Source organism: Spea bombifrons, chromosome 4 (genome assembly GCF_027358695.1).
Source record: "Spea bombifrons isolate aSpeBom1 chromosome 4, aSpeBom1.2.pri, whole genome shotgun sequence".
NCBI lineage: Eukaryota > Metazoa > Chordata > Amphibia > Anura > Pelobatidae > Spea > Spea bombifrons.
In genome coordinates this window covers 36196395-36219919 of record NC_071090.1, presented here as the reverse complement: position 1 = coordinate 36219919, position 23525 = coordinate 36196395, and the positions used below count along the sequence as shown (strand labels likewise).

Genomic DNA, 23525 nt, shown 5'->3' with positions numbered 1-23525 from the left:
CATTCAAAAGGGTGCGCTCTGCGATTCAGGCTAATAGCTAGCTGCATATGATGATATACTTTTTAACTGTAGAAAATATCAGAATTGTTGTTTTACCACAAGTGAGTTCTCTTTTATTTCAGAGAAAGTATGCTAGCATTATTTGCTTATCCTGTTTAATGTCACCCAGTTAAGAAAGGTGTTTAACAGCACAAAATGAGTTTTTCTCCAGAATACTATAAACATGCAAATTATCCCTACTTGCTACACAGTAGGATAATAATAACGAAAACAGCTGAGATACATTTTTTTATACAAGTAAATATTGCAAGTAACACACAGAAGTATTCTTAAAATTCTTGTATTCTTAGGTTCCCAGTAGGCCCAAGGTTTGGAAATTTAAGGTAATCAAAGTATAAGAATCTTAGCATGTATTAAATTATTATTATTATTTTTTAAATCATACACCCAAACCCTTCATGTAGCGGTATTATTTGTAGTTGCTCACATCCCTCCTCCCTGTGTGGTACTGTGTTGAGATATGATATATGTTAAAATAGATGGAATAAACATGGAATATTCAGCATACCTACTTACTTGCCAGTGTCTGGAGCTGGAAGCAAATCACCTGGACTAACCAGGCTCTTCTTTGCCGATTTCTGCCTGCTACTTCTCAAGACTAAAAATAAACATTAATTATGAGGTGTCTACTAGAGCCCTGCGCGGGACTGCTTTTTTAATCCCGCTCCCGCCCGCTCCCGCTGTTTTTAATCCCGCTCCCGCCCGCTCCCGCAATGTGGGTGTTCCGCTCCCGCCCGCTCCCGCCACATTTGTGGCCAATCCCGCCCGCTCCCGCCACATTTGTGGCCAATCCCGCCCGCTCCCGCCACATTTGTGGCCAATCACGCCCGCCTCCTTACTTGATTTCCCGCGCAGTCCCGCAAATTGTTCCCTCACAGCGTCTCTTGTCTTGCTCCGCCCAGGAACAAGGCGGAGTCACAGGAAGTTACGTCACATCACGTGACTCCGCCTTGTTCCTGGGCAGAGCAAGATAGGAGACACTGTTCTGGAGCAGCGAGAAGACAGCCTTGCGGGACTGCGCGGGATTACCGGGACCCGCAGGTACAGTGCCTGACCGCCCGCTCCTGCCCGCAGCCCCAGCAAGACCGCCCGCGCCCGCAAGTTTTTTGGCGGGTCCCGCGGGACCCGCGGGACCCGCCTCCCAATGCAGTCCTCTAGTGTCTACCTTAAAGCAAGAACGAAGAACTAAAATATCAGGACATTCCAAAGTATACTAACCAGTAGTTTCCAGCCTCTCGGTTTTAATGGTGCCATCGCAGTATGCAGCATGCATCTCAATCGTCAATGGAGGAAACTGCTGACCACACAGAGGACATTCCACATCAAGGGAAATTGCAGTTTGTTCTGGCAGAGGCACAACGGATACACCAGGCTAAAACACATAAAAAAATAAGCATATAAAGAGATCTGAAGTCTCAGCAATGCCAACAGAAGCCTTTTCATCAGAAGGGCATTCACATAGTAGTTACTTTCACATATTAGTGAGGCTAGAAGGATGATCATTATTAATAATCACTGTGACGGAAACACCATCAGAAGCTTCTCCTTAAGCCCAGAACAGGAATCCAGCATATGAGGGGTTAAACGAATACAGCTCTATGCATTTTACCCCAAGCACCAGGCAGAACTAGTGTGGAGGTAAAAAAGGGACTGAGTTTTATTTAAAACACACAGATTTATATACACACGCACAGTAACCTTGATAAGAGCATGATCCCATAGCAAACAATGCCCTGCCCAGACAGCCTGGTGTCATAGTCTGCCCACCACAGCCAGCAATACCCACGCAACATGAAGGGGAGCGGCAGCAATACAGGGGTACAGATGGTCAGCTCATGTAGCGCCCTGATCAGAGGGTGGATCTCCAAGCAACGGAAAGTTAACCCAGGCGCAGTCTGAAATGTTCCCAATGTTCCATGGCTGCCGCTACGAAACCCCCGTCTTCAGATGATATGGGAAAACCAGGGTTTGAGTTGAACCCAAAAGGGCGCTTGGATAGGGCAACAGGCGGCCATAGCGACTGTGCTCAAAGGTCAGGGGTATTCCTGTACGGCAACCGCCAAACTGTTCAAGAGAATCGCAACTAGGACCCGACCAGGCGAACGAGCAGGAAGAATGGGGAAATGGAGCAAGGAAACAACAAGGAGTGTATAACATAATATCATGCTCTTATCTTGATAAATTTACTTACAAAACCCTATACATGTATAAAATAATAAAGGAAACCACAACGAAATTGTCTTTGCAGCCCTATATCCGTGAAAATAACTAATTTATTGAATGGGTTTTTATCTTCACTGTACAGCTTGATGTCCGGGTTTTTCGGGAAGTTAAGCATACTAAGAATTACTGAAGTCCACAATGACATCAGAGGGATTTAATGAAGGACTTGCAGTTAGCCCACAAGAATGTTTATTAAAAGACACTGCCACATATTTGTCGCCTACCTGCAATGGCTGAAGTTCTCGTTTCCTGATGCATCAGTGTGTGAGTAAGCACGAGGAAACGTATACATCCAGCAGCAGTAACCTCCAAAGCCCAAATTCATTTATAAAATAAAAAAACCTAAACATTCTCCTTTGCAGTGATTTCACTCTGTCACATATCTTGTAAACCAGTCGGCTTTTAGATGTGCAGCTAATATCTATTTTGGTGGCATTAATTTCCCTGCTATGGATGTCACAAAGGCCTATCATTAAATGTCTGTTTCTGACTAACATTTTCATGAAGTGCCACAAAACGGCATCTCTACAATCTTCTGAAAGATCGCCTGTCAACATTTAGAGTTGTCAGCGAGCAGTGCTATGAGCACGAGTCTCAGATCTTTCATTAACCTATGACATTCTCTTGTCACACAGACTTTAATACATTAGATTTCATGCTATTCTAATAAAATGCCCTCTTTTGTAAATAAACCCGAACTCAAAATCCTTTTCCGCGTTGATGGATCCCTACTTTATTCTCCCTTTGATTAAAGCTGATGTTATTTTCCCAGTTCCTACGTTTTACAGTTCTATAAACAAAACATATTTATGGTGTTTTTGCAGTAAAATAAGCAGTGTGTATTAAAAACCTGCATTATGTGCATATCAACGGAAAGATAACAACTTCCTGTTTTCGGAATCTGGATAAACGTTCCTTCCCTTATTCCCGCCGTTTTATTGAGTGGTTCAGTGTGCCTTTGTAGGGGGCGAGTGAGGAGAATTGCAGCCTTCATGAGGTGAAAGCTCAAACTAAATGTCTCTGAAGTATTCATACAAACTGACAAACAAAAGCAATCGCTCTCCCATAATTAAAATGTCTGTTTGGGTTAGCAGCACCCGTGTCATTTTTTTTCAAAAGGCAACATCCTATGAGTGCCTGCTTTTGTGTCACATGATAGTTAAGTGTTTTAATTAGGAATATAGAAAAAACATCATTGATGTTGTCTCTAATGCCAAAATTCAGCAGAGATGGTGGAACGGCACCTGTAACACTCGTGTATCTTAAATTGGATGCATGCTAATGAATCCATTAGTGTTTAAAAATGTACAATACTGTAGTGTAAAGTGCTAGGGAAGTGTGTACATGCTTGTAGTCTTTTGCAGTACCATACAGACAGCTTTCCAGACATATAATCTGCACACCGTATAGATGTGGTATTCAGAATGTCACAACATATTCCATTGTTTTGGTCCGTAATCATTACAATTCCAAGCAACGCAGAACTATGGAGTATATTATTTAATCCAGTGCTGAAGTATAGACAGATCAACCAAGCGTGAACTTCATAATTCAACATAAAACTATGGAACGTATTCATTTATGGAGACAATTGAAAGTGAACTCGCAGAAGAGTTGCAATTTCAACTCACTAACCTAATCATGTATTATGAAGGGGAAACTGACAAAATCCCCCTGCAAAAAACAGCTGCGTAAGCCCCTGCATGGTGCGTAGTTTAGTTAGTGAGATGACTAAAGGTACCTCTGTACCTTAACAACATGCTATACGGAGATAACTCGAGGGTGGCCTTTATAATGCTTTGAGAAACCGGAGTTGAAACAGCAACTTTGCTAAAAACTCCAACCATAACAAATAAACACTAGTGGTTTTTTAGTCAAGCTGAGGACTACAAAATCCCGTAGGGCAGCATCAAACCCTCAAACTGCTAGATGGACAACAGAGGCGCATTCAATCAGACCACAGCGGTGTTTTTCATTACACACAGATTTTACTAATGGCCATGTCTACTAATAGGACCACTCCTAATACCTGGAGAACCTCTTCTGCTTTCTATCCTAGTTAATCAATATCACAGCAGTTGCATAATAGCTATTTTGCTCAATTTCTTCTAAGCAGTATCTAACCTCAGATGATGATTGAGCCCCTCCTATATTGTCATCCTCAATTTCAGGTTCCTCTTGGCCAACTGTTTCCATCTCAGGTACATTTAGATCCTCTGTCTCCTCCTCTGGTACCTCCAAGTCCACTACTTTCTCCTCCTCTGGTACCTCCAGGTCCTCTACGTTCTCCTCATCTGGTACTTTGAGGCCCTCGTTCTCCATCTCCAATACCTGAAGGTCCATTTTATCCACTTCAGGAACCTGTTCTTCTGCTGGACTAGGCTGAGTCTCTACAATATCAGTAAAGCAAGGCAATTACGCAAATCCAAATGGCTTGGAAAATGGTGAACAAAGAAGGCTGATACTTTCATATACAAACCAAATGTACAGCTAGGTTTTTATACAATGAAAAGTTTAAAGTAAACTTACCAATTAGCGTGCATACCAGATTTGAGTGGGATTTGACCATACCAACCTTGTGTATTAAAAGAATCTATGCACAATGCAGCTACTCTAAAATAAAACTTGTAAAAAAAAAACTCTGGCATTCACTGCAAGCTCTCCTGGTAATACTTAATTTAAAAGCATTCTGAATTATAAGCTAATGTTACTAAAATCATACTCCATTTGTGGAACTATTTCAAATGTTTACACATGTGGTAAGCTAAACTATCCAAATTCTCCAATAAGTGCTTACTGCACCTGGACAGACTGTGATCTCTTCTTCCTCTGGGACATCTCCATTATGCACAGGAGGGCTTTTTTCATTCTCCTCATCAGTTTGGGATGCATAGCTAAGGGAACATTAGGAAAAGACATTACTACGGCAGCTCTACCCAACACCACATGTTGCACTACAGTAATCAAATGAAAATAATAAGTATTTCCACATTAAAAGCTACTGTCAGTACATACACAAGAATATGTATGCATCGTTATAAACCAATATCATGGTTGCAACAATTAAAGTATATATTCAGTTCAATAAACTGCAGGTTTAGAGGGTTCCTCATACCAGTTAATAATAATTAACTGTTTAGAACCCTTTAGAACGCAAGCTCACTATTATATGTTTATTGCACGCTATAGTATGTAGTACAAGCATTATATGTGAAGAAGCCCGCTGAAGGAAACTAATGATATTATTTACCTCATCCTCTCTCCTCACAACAACCCCGCTGCCATTAGGAACTGTCTGTTCCCCCCACCTCCAAGATCCATGGGACCTCTACAAACTATCTAAGTACTCACTCACTTTCTGACTTACTTTTTTAACTCACACGACCAGGGTCCACTTCCTCTTCTGTATTTATTTTGTCTGCTCATGTTAGTTTTATCATTATTGTTAAAGTTGCATTCTCCCTATATGTTGCTATAAAAACATTCAGTCCCTAATTAATATTAATTAGTATCAATGTTAACAGCCCTGTCTATAGTCCTGAATAATATTTATTGGCATGGCAGAGCCACTTACTCTGTCTAACTAGATAATATTTCAGGAAGATCTGGTTTTATGTCAGGAATTGGTGGTTTAACTACCAAATAAGATTCCTTTCGATACTGTAACTTTGCTCGTTTTTAAAGTAATGATCACACTAAGTGCTTTAAGCCCTTTGTGAACAAGCTAGATGTCTCCCTAGTGACAGGAATATTGCTTGGTGTTTAGGCATGTTTATGTAAATGAAATCTGCACCTGAAACATGAAAAATTAACACACTGCAATGAAGACGACGCTGCAAAGACGGAACGTGGCTGGTTGCCATGTGCTCTTGAAAGATGCGGCGTGGGAAAAAAGCAAAAGAGTTTTATAACAGGCAGACCTTTCCCAGAGACATATGTCAACAGACAAGCTGCTATTCAGCTCCTCCATACTTTATCAACGGAGGATGGCAAACATTGCTCACAAGAGTGCGGTTGGGAAAAAGAAGTTATGTTTAGTCTCACCTCTTGTTGACTGCATCTGTAGGATCTCCTAAGACTTCACCAGGCGTCCCCTCGGGAAACAGTGTCTAGAGGAAGAAAAACACAAAATAAGTATTATTAATAGCTAAAGTGCGCTCTCTAGACACATTAGAATGTGTTTCTTCACAAGTTACCCTTGGCTGTACATATTTTTAAGGGGAAGAATTCAATACATTTTATGTTGCTTTATACAGTGCTGTTTTTGCCCCCTTCCTGATTTCTTCTATTTTTACTTATTTGTCACATTTAAATGTTTCAGATGAATTCAACTAATTCTGTATAATAGTAGACAGACAAGGTGAGTAAACACAACATTCAGTTTCTACACGATCATTTTACGTATTGAAGATAAAGCGTTATAACCTATATCAACCATGTGAAAAAGTTATTGGCCTTTTGTAGTCTACTTCACGTTGCAAGACATGTTCTATTCGATTGATGTTTAAATTTAATCGGGCTGGCATTAATCATGCCTGGGTGTGTCTAGTGAAATTTAACCCAATTATAAATTAAATTTGGTTAATTGGTTAACTAAGGGGGCAATTACTTTTTCCACATAGGGACAAGGTTGGATAGATTTTTCCTTTCTATACACAATGTAATTTAAAAACGGCATTAAAGTGTGACAACTATGTAAAAATAGAAATCAGGATGGGGCAAATACTTTTTCACAGCAATGTATACAATTTGGTTTAACCTGTCAGAGGAAATGTTTCCTTTATGCCGTTTATTTCTAGAGAGGTATTCCATAGCCCTATTATTCCCTGTAGATCCCAAAATTTTACATAGCATGTTTCAGTAACCACAGGTAGCTACTTCACAGACAACAAAGAACTGAAAAGGATTTGTCGCAAATAAAATGTGGCTTAATCTTTAGCACAGTCTATCCTTATCCTCCCAGGATATTCCAAGTTTCCATGTCGGCATTCTACAACCCAGAACAGACACACAGATTTAGGCCATGTTTTTCTCATTCATCAATGGTATCTACAAACAATATGTGACACATTAAGTCATGACCATCATCATGTAATGATAGTGTTATTCATGTATATGTGCATATAAAATTATATATATAATATTAATAATATATATATATATTATCAGAAATACCTTAAAAAAAAATAAAAAAAAGCAAAATAAATCAGATGTGCCATTTTTCTTTTATCTCATAGTTTAGTTGTAATTTCCGTGGTATTTCTTCTCTTTTGCTTTTTAATGGAGATTTTGCAAATTTAAATTTTTTATATCAATCCAAATTGTTTTTAGGTCACCTACATTTCTTATACAACTTGGATTCCACATTGTTCACCTATGTCACTTGCTAAGGACAGGAGCGTTTAGCATAAATGACACTCTCAAAGTAATTTTGTAATATGTAGTCATTTAAATCTTCAGAAGGGAGCGAAAATTATACTCTTTTCCCTAGTTCAGAAAGAAGGTCATGTATATCCAGAAAATAGAAGAACATGGATAGGGCTGTACGGGGCTTTTTTTCTTTTCACCCAAAATGTCAATTCTTGTGGCATTTCCTGAGCAGCAGACTGTTGTCATGGAAATAATCCAGCGGGTGGGATATTTCCCACAACAGGTTAATAGAAACCCACTATGCTAGATGCCAGATATTTACTTGTAAAATGTAGCTTCAGCTAAGGGTAAGGAGAGAATTCATGGCTAAAAGAAGTAATACCACTTTCTCTGACAAGAATACAATAAAGACTACTTTTATTCAAAGCATGGCTAAACTTTGATATAACTGCCTCTTCCAATGCAACATTTTAAAAGAAACCAAAAAAACACAAAACCTAAACTGCTCATGGCCTCAAGCTACATCGGCTGAAGACTACTACTACTAAACCACAAGAACCTAATTTGTTGGGTTTTTTTGCATATTGTAACAATGAACGATATTACACAGAAGAATCTTTTTTTGCTTCAAAGCGTTTCAGCATAAGTTCCAGGGAAACATTCTTCTAGCGCCACTACAGGTTTGTATATCTATATTGGGCATAAGCAAGTAAGGTATCCCAAACTAAGCAAGACACTCAGCAGGAAATCTTGTATACCAGTACGGAAGCAAGTCCAGTATGGATTGCATCAACTTTCTTGAGTGCATTTTAAGAAAAAAAACTGCCAGCTTTCTTTATTTAAATGTAAGTCACAGCTCGTGTTTAAATATGTGCTTTTCAGCCATTTATCACATTGATGCTCATGACCCCTTAAAGCGAATCATACTACTACTACTACTCAGATAAATAGTCCTCTTAACCCTTTCGTGGCACTGAATCTTAAAAATGTACATCCTGGTCAAAATATTGAGCTGCTTGAAACATCAGGTTGAGCTTCTTTGTTTTATCGGTAACTTCTTATTATCTATGCAGTTTGCTTATTTAAGAGACTACTTAAAGCAGCGATGCAGGTAATATGCCAGCCTGTTTACGAGGCTGCCGGTAAAAGCTGGCATGGAACAAGCTGCAATAAACAGTTGCGTGAATTTCCCTGCTCCTTTTTTTAAGCTCTATTAATCCTTCGCAAAGCACCAGCCTCCTCCTTTTCAGAGCAACACAAATACGTGGGGCTGTGTGAGAGCTGTATTTCACCGAGGCTATTACCGAGAGAATAAGAGCATATTTTCTTTGCCTTAGACAATAAGACAGAACATCAATATCTCCTGCGCTCTCGCTGCAGGAGAAGCCGGTCTGGACACAGAAATAAACAATGCCAAACACGCTCAGTGACTCAGGCTAGAGACGAGCGCGTAGTGGCTGGGAGAAGAGAAAAAAGACTATCAAGGAGCATGAGGTCAGAGTGAAGGATGAGGCCAGAATTAGATAAAAAAAAAAAAAGAAAAGAAAAACACACACTGGATAAAAATACACAATTCCAAGCCCCTCAACTGAAGCACTCAGCTCAGACAGGGCAGTAGAAAGTAATGGATGAGAAAGCCAGAGCTATATCTAGGAAACTAGAAGAAAAGAAGTAAGGCATGTAACGGACCACGATTGGATTTATTCAGTAAAGCCGGAAAGTGCAGAACAGCTGTGATTTTATTTTTATTATTGTTTTATTTATATAGCGCCATCAGATTCCACACTGTGGCACAATGGATAAAGTGGACAAGAAAAAAAGGTAAGGAAGGCCCTGTTCAAATCAGCTTACAATAATCTCTCTGACATCATTTTACATTATGGAGGGCTCAGTGAGCTTCTAGTCGTGGAATACCTTGAATTGTTCTGTATAAAGCATTCCTAAATTAGGGAGATTTCGTGAAAGTCTCCTTGCTGATTGAACGGATTATGCGAGAAGCCATTTCTGCTGAGAAAGTGGAATGGCTCTTTATAATGTATATTGAATTCAGGGAGTAAAACTCACACCTCTTCTGTCAAGTCTACTTTTAATGAATAAACTCAACAGCCAGGGAGAAGGAATGCAGTTACAGTCAACATAATTGGCATTTTGGTACTCTTAATTATTTGGTACATTATGTAAAATATATTTAGAAATAATGACTTTGTATGACCTGGACAGCATTAAAGGGACACTTCCTTAAAATTTGGTTAGATAGTTACATAGTCCTAAAAAAGACATGTGTCCATCAAGTCCAGCCTTTCCCATATCTGTTAATTGCTGTTGCTGTTGATCCAAAAGAAGGCAAAACAAATGTGGTTTGTAGCTCTTTCCAATTTTGCAACAAACTAGGGGAAAAATCCTTCTTGACCCCAGAATGGCAGTCAGATCTCTCCTGCACCTCCTTGCTGGCAGATTCTTCCAGTCAAGTCTGAGGATTTATTTTTCCAATACAATATTTCAGCTCTATTTCAGTCAGATTGACATAACATTATGGATCGTCCACTATATTTAACTATAGGGAGTTTTCTTATCCATATAAGATTTATTTTAGCATAAATAAACATATTGCTGGCCTGCATTCTCTAAGTGCTCTAGTTTGGTTTCATACTAGGTAGGTATGGGCAAAGATCAGTCAGCACTGAGGACCTCCTTGGCCTTCGCCCATAAAGCCATTCTTGGTTTAGTGTTCGGAACGTGGTATAGACTGAAACCATCACTCCTGATTGGTCCAGGTCAGCCTTAAGCTGTGTGTATGGCTTACGTGGTGTTTTTTCGCACCAACCTTCAAAGACTTCTCTGATCAATTTTTCTATTGTTACCATGTCCCAGAAGGTTCTTCTCAGTTCCATGTGCAACAAACTTCTTAATAACATTGCAAACTGTACAAGATCTGCAAAATATTCAAGGGTTCCAATGATGTTGACCATAACAGTATGTAGACTTGTATTGCAACATACAAAGGATGACACATATCCTCATCCGTATATCCTCATACGCCTTCCTCCCCTTCAGTACTAATTGCATTCTTTTGACCCCATGCTACTGCAGGCATACTCCTCTCTCCCAGCATGCTCTTGGCTTATGCCTTGCAGTCCCCTCTTCTTCATTTTACTCTGTTACCCGTTGTGACATAACTTTCTGGAACACAGTAAGGGATACAGAGAAAACTAGAAGAGGATTTATACAGAAAGCTGCCTGTATATGGGTCACCACACTGCAGGGCCCGATCACAGCTTTGCCTGAGAGAGATCCAGAACCAGGACAATCCTAACAAAGTTAGCCGGCTTGTCAAAAAGAGTAGTTTCCTGGCTAATGTAGTTGATAAAGCTCTGTCACATCATAAATATACAAAAAAATCTACAGTGTTTACCAAAGAAACCTAACTGGACATTAAAAGTAAATAAAAATAAAAAATAATTACATGAGCTTATAAAATAATCTCCTAGAAAGTTTATATTAACTTGAGAAGCATTAGAGTACATGGTTGCCAATGTTTTAGCATGTGATATGTATACTGATTTTGCTGTTTCAAAACTATCCATGTAAGCAAAAAACCCCAATGGTATTGGCAGGAGACAGGCCTATTTTGTATAAGAAAGAGTAGCATTAGTTGTACTCGATTGAAACATCTGTTGCTATACTATACCATACCATACTATAGCAACTAAGGATGTAAATGGTCTGCTTAAAACCTTGAGGAAATCATCCCCTAGCAAGAATACATGAAGACAACTGCCAAGTCTCATGACCTAATGTTTAGAATGAGTTTCCTTTGCAGGCAGCTTCTTAGACAGAACCAATACAATGTTCAACATCAAAATATTTCAAGGCACCAAACCTATAAGCTACCTGGCCTCAGGTGGCAACTTACAAACAGTTTTGTTTTCTGGAATACGGCTGACAAAAGCAATTAAGTTTGCATAAAATGCCATCACTGTGCGACAGGTTCACAATCACAAGATGTAATAGGTAAGACCATGGAGTTTCGCTATCAGTAACTGAAGAGACACTTGTGTTCTACCAAACATGGCATGAAACTTAAGAAATGTACCTTATAAATTGTATCTGGCTTGGTATTTACACAATTAGTTTTCCTTAACACAACAAATTACTTAATCATACAAAAAGGGCCAGGCTTGCTGAGCCACGAACCGAAAATGCTTACGTTACGTCTCAAATTTAAGTTCACTTGTGGCATTGCAGAGAAAAAGCCTGAAATGTACAGTATACAGTTCAGCTTTCGGACTAAGTTCATAAACTATGAATAACAAAAACCATTCATAAATTGTATAATTTCAAAATCTCAATATATACCTATATTAAATTCCCAAGTAAATCCATCTCCATGGAATTTGGTTACCCTGGAGTGTAAAACAAGAAGCTTCTTCAGCTGAACAGAGATTCCATCTGAAAATGAAATGGGTATTTCTCCAGGGAGGTTTCCCCTATCGCTAGCCGAGTGCTCACGTTTACATGTTCACTCACCCGGTCAGTTCTAGTCTCTGGTGTGCACAGGCAACAGAAATACACATGCTTCCAAAGCATGATATTATCCTCCAGTAGATGGGTTTAGAATTGGAACCCCTTTGTAACTCATCTGCTTCACTGGCACATTAGCCTGCTGGGAAGGCTTGATCAAGCTGCAGGACCTGCAGAGTATTTCACAGAGTATTTTGCTGGACCGGCAGATGTAAACAAGCTGTAAGGAGGAAGCTGTTAAAAGAAGGTCATCTCAAAGGATTTTCAACACTAAGAGAAGTCCTGGGGACCAGACAGGTTCCATTCAAGAGTATTAAAGAGATAACAGATTTCAACAAGTGGCCTTTAATGATATATTTTAAAATAAAAAGTTTGAAGAAAATAAATTACCCTTGACAGGAGGTTGGAAATTTGTTGATGTACTGGCAAAGCATAAAAGCAGTCTTAGGTTGGAAACAGGTAATTTTAAAGGCCTGTCAGTCTAACATACCCAGTGAGGAAATTAATGGAGACGCTGTCGAAGACATGAATTGATGCACAGTTAAGTGCCGTGATTCACGACCCCACACAGCATGGACTTACTTTAAAGAAAGCCATTACAAATCCAGTTCATTTTTGACTGGGTAACATAAAGCAGGGTTGTGCTGCTAGATTTAGTAAAACGTTCTATACTACCCTGCACAAGACTCTTCTTGGAATTTGAAAAAGGTTACAGATGTAACAAATGACGGTAAAAGGGACACAAAGGCTATTATCAGCTAAGTGCATGACAAAAATAAATTCATTGCAAAGAAGTGGGAAAGGAGAACATCTAATTAGAAATATCAAATGTACGCTATATGACTAAAACTATGTGGGATCTGACCATCACACCTGTCTGAGCGTGTCAGACATCCCATTCCAAAACCATGGGTATTAATACTGCAGCGAGAGCACAGGAGGTATTAACGTTTGACCATTCAGCCAAAAGAGCATTTGTGAGGTCAGGCACTGATGTTGGACGAGAAGGTCTGGCTCGTAAATCAGCGTTCCAATTCATCCCAAAGGTGTTCAGTGGGGTTAAGGTCAGGGTTTTTTGCGGGAAAGTTACGTTTTTCCACACCAAACAAATGTCTTTATGGACCTTGCATCTTGCACAGGAGCACAGTCACACTAGAACAGGGCTTTCCCCAAACTGATGCCACAAACTAAGAGCGAAAACTCTTGTTGACGTCTGTGTTTTTTTCAGGAACGTCAGAAGCACTGCAACTCATTGTCTGAAATATCTTTGTATGCTGTAGCATTAACAATACCCTTCGCAGGAACAAAGGGGCCTAGCCCAAACCCTGAAAACCAGCCCCAGACCATTATCCCTCCTCCACCAAACTTTACAGTAGGCACTATGCGTTCCGGTAGGTAGTATTCTCTTGACATCAGCTAAACCCAGATTCAGCCATCAGACGTCCTGCAGCGTGATTCATCACTCCAGAGAACACGTTTCCTCTACTCCAGAGTTCAGTGGCGGTGCGCTTTACACCACGCCAGACTATGCTTGGTATGATGCATGGTGGCTTGAGTGTAGCTGCTAAGCCATGGAAACCCATTTCATGAAGCTCCCCAAGCTCAGTGCTTATCCTGATGTTGCTTCCAGACGCAGACTTGAAATCTGTAGTGAGGGATGCCACAGAGCCGATTTACTGTATATGTGCCTCTCTGCATGGTCTGCTGTTTCATGGTTGATGCTTGCACGTCAAAATAATAGCACTTACAGTGGACTGGGGCAGACATTTTACTGACCCATATGCGGCAAAGGCGGCAAAAGTGATTAAAGTCACCGAGTATGACCCATTCTATTACCAATATTTGTCTATGTAGATGGCTGTCTATGTGCTTGAATGTAACGGGTTTGGCAAAAACACCTAAAAAATTATTAGGAGGGGTGTCCGCATGCTTTTGATCATAAAGTGTATCTCATTTACAAAAGGGGGTCATTGAAATGCTACTTGTTAATGCATATGATAGAGAAGTATGCCTTAAATAATTTTTTCCCTTGCAAATGCAAGAAGGGGTTTATCAGAATTCCCTTCCTAAACATCTAAACACAGAGTCTCCACACATATCCGCACATTCAGCTCCTGCGCTCGCAATGTACATACACCGTAAACCGAATGACAACCAGCTCGAGGTGCAAGTGTTGGCTTTTGGCCAAATTTAAAACAAAACTATAATGAATTGTAATATGTAATAATGCAACACTACCATCTGCTGTGCATTCATAATATTGCACGCTTCAGAAATAAATCCAAGCACTCGTTACTGAGAAAAGTTCAAAAATTGAACTATATGCAATTATATTCAAACATACACAAACACTGTTACCGGCAGAGGAAATTGGATGCAAACATACAAGAACTGTTACTTATGTTTTTTGTTTCATCTCACAATTAACATCTAGATGTTTAAAGTTCTGTTATGTCAGATTAAAAGAAAGATCTGAGAAAATTACAGTCAAAAGGAAAAATAACTAGTTTTTACAAATTTGCATCCTGAATAGGCTAAAAATGATCTTTGCCTTTTCTCACATCCTATGTGGATTTTTATGTTCTTAATATAATATAATTCACTAACTACTGTTAATTTCAGTCGCCAATCTGCTCTCCAACTCTACAGTACAACTAATTATCTATGTTAAATGAAAAAGAAACTCTTACCATTCAATGACATTTGTTATGTTATTACATTATTCTTGCAGGCATATAATGCATAGTAAAAGGGCTAGCATTCACTGGTGCAAAAAAAAATATATATATATATATATGAATCATGAGAATAAAAAGATAATCTCATTGATCAGATTTTCTTGTGGTGGGTTCTCAAGCTGATCCCTTTTGTGTAAAGTGTTTTTCAGGACTATTTTCACTTACTTGTGAGTAACTGGAAGCAGGCTCATCCAGTGTCCTAGAGTTCTCTTCATCAGGATGACTGTGCACTGGACTCGCAAGAGGTTTTCTCCCGCTTGACCCATGTTGTGTGAGTGACTTGTCGGAGTTTCCTGCATCCTCCCATTCTTTAACTCTGTGACCACACTTGTCATATTTGACTTCTTCGCTCTCCTCCTGAGTAATGCTGTCTTGGCTGTCCCCTCTTTCCTGTTCATTTTCATGTGAAGATGGGGCTCCCAACACCAATGGCTCATTAAAGTCCATCTTATTCAAGAGTCTCCTCTGAGCCTTCTTCAAGCTCTTTTGGTACACCTCCAGTTGGCAGAGTATAACCTGAGTGTAAGCATTAGGATCTACCCCTTTGGGGCAGAAAGGAATTCCCCAGTAATAATGTACAGCGGCCTCACTCTGGTGTCCCTGAGTGGAATTCACACCAGAAACGTTAGGGGAAGCTTTAGATGTCAGATCTTTAGATTCTACGTTCAATGCACTCCCACCGCAAAGATTAGTCTTTTCATCAATTTGTGCTTTCTGAGATGAGCTATTCTCATTCAAGGGTTCAGACTGCATAGAACTGGGAACCTCAGAGGATAAATCCAGTTGAGGAGTTTCTGAGCAGTGTGAGCACTGATCATCTAGATCTTCCTGCGGTCTATGAGAATGCGGACTGGCTTCAGGAAAGAGTTTGCGGGGAACCAACTTCAGTGGATGGGGGGGCTGCTTAGGAAAAACAGGACTTAAAACCAATTTGTTTGTAGGAGAGTTAGTCACAAAGTCACCGAGGTTGCTTAGACATGGAACAGTTTCCGTCTCTAAAATGGGATCCCTACAGTTTGGTGACAAAATGACACTGGAACTTTCTACAATATCTTGGCTTAATCGTGTCAACGATACCATGGGACTTTTGGGAGTATCTACACCTGAGAGGTCAGAGCGTTGTGATGAGGGCAGTTCTTTGCCAACTTCCTCTGGACCTACAAATTCTATGTAAGAGCGAAAACTCTTGTTGACTTCTGTGTTTTTTTCAGGAACGTCAGAAGCACTGCAACTCTAAAGGAAAAGAAACTAATTCAGTAAACGTTGTGAAAGAAACCATTGTAACCGATTACAGTACTTATAAATGTTTTATTTACGTGAAGACTCTCTTCGATAGCCTTTCTCAAGAGTTCGTTCTCCTCTTCATTACTGTAGTTGATATGGTTGGCTTCTCGCTCACTTATTTTCACCGCCAGAGCCAGCTGCTCTTCCTCGGTCATCTCTAGATTGGAGGGGGAAAAAATGACATATAGCAGACCTTTCAAAATGGAGGCATATAGAATAGGTATATATCAGTATATAGAAAGTTATTCTAAATAAACACGTTGTAAGCTTTTTCATGATATAACTCAATTTTAATGCAATGTGAACATGATTTATGGCAGTGTTGTCTTAAATGACTCAAGATAGAGAGCATAATTATCACTACTTATATTTTGTATTGTGATAAAAAAAAACTCGTACTGACATCAAACAACTTATTTTCACATAATCACAGTAAACTTAGTATGCCCTTTGGCTTTTGACTTGATAAAGTGAAGACTCCCAAAAACTTGTCAATACAAAATATTGTAAGCCAAATAAACCATATTGCAAAATTCTGCAACATTCTGTTACTTTGCTTCTCCAATTGCAAACGCTATCTCATAGTCTTGCTAAATGATGCATGCATCCAAGAGAACAGAGACACATAATGCTGTTATCTTCTTCAAGGCAGTTACACCCCAGTTTTTCTTGTGGTTAGTAATGAGGACCTACTGCACATTTTGTATGCATTGGTTGTTCCCACAAATAATATTTCTTATATAAAACAATCACGTATCTTCTATTCCTAACTCACGTGCAATTCTCCTCTTGTAGACAGTTCTCCTTCGATCCAACTGCAGTCTTCCCCTCTTCTTTGGTAAACAATTTCCCTGATCTGTATTCTGAATTAATAGTAAAGGGAAAGTAAACTCAAACTGCAATAACAGAAGACATCAACATTTCCAAAAAGACATACAGTGGAATAAAATTTAAATTTGTGTAAAAAAAAAACCCAAAAAGACAAAAAAAATCCACTTTCACATCAAAATTACCAAATTCACATTGACATAAGCCTTTAATATCAAACTTAGAAAGCTCCATAAATTCCTGGAAAAGAAGACTATGAATTTTAGCTTTTGAGATGACAACGAATTGTAGTATGTGGTTATACCCAGTTCCCTGTAAGGCTGTTTAATAGGGTTTAATATAGCATTAATACAAAATGGAAAGCCAGCTAGTCTTCTAACTCAAACCTAGTACTCAGTATCTTCTAATACTAGTACTCAGCAGAAGCCTTGAAGTCCAAGTGCCCTAAAACTGATTGTCATGCACTGGGTAATCATCATGCCATAGCCATATTATGTTCAGCATAGTTTAAACGGCTTTCCATTCACATACCTAGCACTATTAATAATGGTTTGTTTTATTGAAGCAGCTGTTTTCTCAGTTTTAAGCTCTCCGAACACCTTCTCCAACCATCCGGTATCTTTAGCTGCTGCTGTCATGAATGAAGATTTGCAGAACTCTCCAGAGTCGCATGGAGCTCTCAGAGAAGGGAAACTGTATCCCCAATAAGAGAACGGCATATTGATAGTTAGCAGGATCCATATAAAATATGCTTTCATGCAAATTGCTTTTTCTACCATGCTGAATACCTAAAGGGGTAGTCGTCACTGTGTTCTGCTGCAGGAATTAGAAAGGGATTTAAAGGGATGTCACTATGGGTGGTTAAATGTACAGCTTGTTTTATTTCTAGGCTATTTATGGATTATCATAATGCAAAATTATATCTATTACATGAACATCTATATGTTGTGTGACAATATTCCTTTATCCTATAATGAACACATTAGTGCTAACAATAACAATCATAGATCAAAACTTTCCAAGAGACAAGAGAGGCTGCACATGGCCTACAGGAATTACCCCGGAATTTGCTTGGCAAATCGACACAGGCTTGAGACACCCTCTTGCCCAACGCCTTGTAGAACGACGGCTCAAAGGCTCAAAGTCCTACTCTTGTCTAAATTGCAGGCAAATCTGGCAGGACTGTGCTTGTGCCACAGACCAGTTAATCCCTCTCTACCATCTGCAACACACCAACCCCAATATAAAGATGCAGTTTGTGAGAGTTTGATCACTAACAGAAAATCACATGTTCTAAACACAATCTATACAATAACACAATAGCTCCATCTTGAGGAAGAAGTCTCCCCAACTAGTTAACTGGGATTATAATTCATGCAAGCTTCTCTCCACTTCACGTACTTCTCATTTCTTAAATGGCACAGCTGCCTTCCTGTGTTTATCATTTAATGAATAAGGAATTTAATAATTGCTCCTGCAGACCATTAAAATGCAAACACTGCTTGCAGAATATATGCATTTTCTGCCGAGCAGCTCCCAAGCGATCCTTTAGCACATTTAATATGCTTAGCAGCTTCTCTGCACTCATATATCAATTTTAGTCCTGCAGGATTTCAACAATAAACTGCAAAAAAAAAAAAAAATTCTAACTCTACAATTTTTAATCATCTGTGTCGACGGAGATGCAATCGCGGTTTAAAGCGATACACATCACTGGGCAGACAGAAGAGTTGTCTTAGCGCTCGAGGATGGAGACCGCGGGGTAGAGCCAGTGGAGTCTAAACGGTACGTGTGAAATCTGACAATATCCATATTTCAGATCAATCCTTTAGCCTCCGCAAATATAAAGTCGGAACCTGTGTATGTAGCCACAGTTCTCTTTCATTAACACGTATTTAAAAAGTTGCAAACTTGCGCCAATATTCAGGTGCGGGAAAGGGAAAAAGTCTTACCTAAGGATAGGGCAGTGGCTACTACCCGACAAACTGTAAATTAAAAGGAAAATTGTGTGACTGTATGTCATGCCTATTGTCCCTATGTAAAGAACCAGTAACAACACAAGGGTTTACCAAAGCCTCTGATAACATTCAACTTGAAATAGCAAAGAAAATGGGTGAAAGTTTCTGAAATTGGAATGGAAACATAGTGGATATGCTCAGAGTATCTTTTGCTGTGTTAATCCCCACGAATATATCATATTCCTTCAGCTCTTTCCTGTGACCCTTAGGAGTAATAAACCTTCCACTGAGAAACCATACAATGACACACTAAAATGGTGTGTGTATGTATATATATATATATATATATATATATATATAATCTGCCTGAACCAGCAACTGACATAGAAGGAAGATCAAGTAGAGGAGGTACCATGGCCAGCCGAGACCCTGCATGCGCGGTATCATCGACAAGTAGCTGAGTTGGCTGAAATCCTACCAGTAGCTGTCGGGGGCTGGACTCAAAGACATTGCTGAGGCACTAATGATGGCAGCACTAGAGCAGGCAGTAAGCACCAGATCCATTGAGGCAGCCATCAACCGCACCGGACAGGACTCAAGGTGCAGGCTATGGAGAGAGGCTTCTGAGACAGTCCAACACATAGTGCCGGGGTGTAAGATGCTTGCGGGAACAATGTACACTGAATGACTATACTAAGTAGCTGGCATTGTGTAGAGGAACTTCTGCACGGAGTATGGGCTAAACCCACGAATAAGCGCTGACATCCCCCAGCAGACTGCCATGGAAGATAAAACAGAGTTACCACAGTCTACCTTTTTTTGTATGAAACCACCTTTATCAGCATTCTTAAAACATAAGGATGCTCCTAATTAGGTCTCTTTGGTTAAAGCTTCAAAGCTGGTGACAGAATACTCTTTTGCACATTTAGAATAATGTGATTTTGAAAGCGATTAACACGTATAGTTAAACAGTTCAATTAATTTGGCCATCCTTTTACATTTGATCCATGTAGCTTTGTAGTATGAATGGAGCAAATTTAAGAGGAGACATGCTTTCCTGAGAGAGATTTAAAGATAACTATTCTATTAATTCGGATGAAATAAAAAAAAAAGTAACATCCAGGACTTCCAGCTTAATCAGTGTTTCCTGCATAAGGTGCGCAATATTGGATTTGCAAGCCAACAATAATCCAATTATCTCACATCTCTACACATGCTGTCAGATTTTTTTGAAATTAATTAGGCATTAAACTGCCTTGTTAACAAATACACATGCCGTGGAGTGACACTAATTTTCTTTTCTTTCTGTAGCTACATTGCAAAATGCCTTTGAGATCATGCTCTAACAGCTTCTATGTTTTACCTATGAGACAAAGGTGTAATTTAGAAGGCACGTACATTCCTGTGAACTAAAAACTTTCATACGAAGAATGACACCTCTTCAACAGAATTAACATTTTACATAAATCTGTAAGTAAGAAGCAATTGTGCACTTCTTTGTGTAAATGTATATTTTATTGCATTCCACTTTTTAGAAGAGATCACCTCTAAATAAAGAAGGGGATTTAAATTTTTTTCCACCGCATCCCTTACCATTAAAGCAAACCTGTCGCTAAGTATAAACTTTATTTTCATTGACAGGACATATAAACTATATGTTGACTATGTTTTGATTTTATTTTTTATTTTTTTTAAACACACCATATGGACGTTCTAAGATATTTGTAATAAAAGATTAAAAGATTTTCACTTACCTATTATGAGACAGCAATTATTATTTTTTTAAAGTTACAAAGCTGTAAATGCTTTTAAATGCACAACCATCAAGGGTGCCATTTGCATGCTGGGATACTTCATCATTTCAGCAAGACAGACATTCATAAATATTTTAACAAACCACCTGTGTCCATTACCTATGCAAGTAATCCTAATAAATGTTGTTTGCACAATTCCAGTGGCATACCATATATATATCACAGACAACGGTTCATGCAAGTGTGGCTGGGGGTACCTATGCGTAGTAGGCGCTTGAACCCAAACCACACGGCTCTGAGAAATGCTACAAGAGATCTTAAGGGATCCCGGCCCTAGAAACATTGACTCTTGCTGTATATAAGAACCCTCCAGCCCATCTATCCTGTCCATGCATGCTGACATTTCTTTATAGTATCCACCTCTGCTTGAAGGTTAGTTCATGAAGCAATATTTTATGATACTATAGAAAAACCTCTGGCCCTATAATTTCAGCCCATAGCCTCTTCACCTAGCATTTGTCCTCCTTCGAAAATATCCTATATTTTCAAATGCTTTTATAATATCTCTCTCCTCATTATGCCAAACGGTTTAAGATCACTGAGTCTTTCCCGATATCTTAATATAAAAAAAAAAAAAAAAAACAGTTTCACGGCAAATAAGAAACATTCCGCTCATGAAATCGGTCTATTTTTCCTGCTGTAAAGACTCAAACCATAATCATAAAACATGGTTTTGCCTTAGATTTAGGATAGCATTCTGTCTCCAGTACTGGTCCAGTTTCTACTTGCTATACCACCTTGCTTCCTGCTTCTATTTACCACCACAGTGAACTGCCTACCCACCTTTATGTCCGCACCCTAAATCTATTTCACATACATACCAAGGTATGTACGCACAGGTGCCCATCGTATGGAATCTCTAGATAAAACGAGTAAGATAGATGCTGTTATGAGCTTGTGGTTGCAATGCCTTACTTGCACAGCCACTTTTCAGGAGATAAGGTGTATTATAATTACTCTCTGAAATGCTATACAGAACATAAGAAATTAAAAGCAAGCTGTACCGTGATGAATATGTGTATAAACCCAGGTACATGCATGGCCAAATAATGGGTTGCACACTCTGTACTTCCTAGCCTGTGGCATGCTAACCTGCTTGTCACACTAGATGAATGGAGAACAGGCATGTCCCTCCACTTTTCTTATCCTAAGTGTTTCTCAATGAAACACTATGCAGGGCACTGCTTGGTTGGGGGAAGTAAATATTCTTTAATTACAGATTAAACACACACATATATATATATATATATATATATATATATATATATCCTTTTCCCCCATAAAATACTGTAGACAGAGAAGAAAACATTTTTGACTCTATATACATCTGACCCAGATTACACACCTCTCCATCACTATCAGAAATTACAATTAATGGACTTTCCATTGATCTGTTTCTCCCAGGGCTACCATCAGGCCTGCTGTGACTACCATCCTCCTTTGAAGAGCACTGCCAGTCATCTCCCTCTGAATGGCTTTTCCTTCTTTTGCGAGGAGGCATCTTGAGCCAACTATTAAAAAAAAAGCAACTTGTTTATTTTCCCGTTGTAAAGCCTGGAATAAAAAACACATAATTGTCATAATGTCAAATTTAACAGAACAGGACACTTTAAATAACATTTACTAAATTTTGTTTTAGTTTTCCAACACAGAATGTGGTTTTCTCCATGATACATCATCAATCTTCTACGACAGCGTTAGAGGAACTTCATCTCAAATGACATCAGTGCATGAATATGAAACAAAGTTTCCCATCCCCTCTGACCCAGTGTAACAGTTACAATTAGAGTGATTGGATTTTATTTAAATTGTGTCAAAGTACTAAGAGAAATTTACATTTACACAAAAAAACAATGCACAGTACACACTGGTCCCAGGCAAAGTGTGACCAGGAAGCAGAGGATGACCCTGGTAATCAGATCAGAGAAGTTTTACTAGCAGACACAGCAGTTGCCAACTGACTCCCATACCCAAGGTGGGGGCTACAGGGTCAGATGCCAGGGGCTGGTGTTCAATGTAACTTTGGGTAGAGGTGATGTTCAGGAACCCCGCTCAGTAGCCCCACAGCCATGTGTGTCAGTGACGCCTCCCCCTTCGCAGACTGAGAAGTTCCGTGTTTATGTTGTGGGGGCAATTAAATATTCACACTGTGGCAAATAAGGGACCGGTTGCTAGAAGTAGCTGAACAGACAGGCACTTTGACCTACAGTGCGGGGTAAGTGTTCATATTTGCCTCAAGGTGGGGTAATTCTCTGACACTCACCAGCCTACTGGTTTTCCGGACTTCTGCTAGCTCACGGGTGGTTCAGGAAAACTGCCTGGTGCTAACTAATTCCACTTCATTATTTCTGACTTGCGATAAGCTCCGTAGTTGCTGTTACTTATGATAATTAAGAAACGGGTAGTAATAAGAAGAATAACAACACGCTCGCGCGCTTCAGCTTCTTCCTGTCTTCGCGCGAGAACTTCTCCGCGCGTCCTCCGAGAGTCATCCCGAAACCAAGCAGTACGGGTACGCGCGGATAGAAGGAACGTACCAAGTGAGCACAGATAAGGGATGGGGGGGAATTAGAAAACATTTTATTTTGTTTTCACTTATTAATTTGGTTATAAAAGTTGCCATTTAATATAAGTCAATGCCAACAATTTCAGGTCTGTAGTAAAAATGATACCTATAATTCAGTAGGCAATGTAGGGATTTTCAGAACAGTAGCGGCTAGTTCCTATGC

At 39.4% G+C, this 23525-nt stretch overlaps 1 protein-coding gene across 3 annotated transcripts in view; it reads right to left on the bottom strand.

Moving 5' to 3' along the window:
• Positions 1–23290, bottom strand: part of UIMC1 (ubiquitin interaction motif containing 1) — a 28977-nt gene extending 5687 nt beyond the window's left edge. For 2 of the 3 annotated variants that reach the window (XM_053463257.1, XM_053463258.1), the window contains exons 1-10: positions 23060–23290; positions 22142–22307; positions 16972–17059; positions 16229–16353; positions 15078–16145; positions 6328–6392; positions 5086–5177; positions 4408–4673; positions 1279–1432; positions 577–658 (exon numbers count right to left, since the gene is read on the bottom strand). In XM_053463257.1, the coding sequence (XP_053319232.1) occupies positions 577–658; positions 1279–1432; positions 4408–4673; positions 5086–5177; positions 6328–6392; positions 15078–16145; positions 16229–16353; positions 16972–17059; positions 22142–22297 (2096 nt within the window). In that variant the 5' untranslated portion in view covers positions 22298–22307; positions 23060–23290. Of the gene's footprint in view, positions 1–568; positions 659–1278; positions 1433–4407; positions 4674–5085; positions 5178–6327; positions 6393–15077; positions 16146–16228; positions 16354–16971; positions 17060–22141; positions 22308–23059 lie in introns of all 3 variants that reach the window. The other variant, XM_053463260.1, reaches the window with a different exon arrangement.
• Positions 23291–23525: the final 235 nt, after the last annotated feature.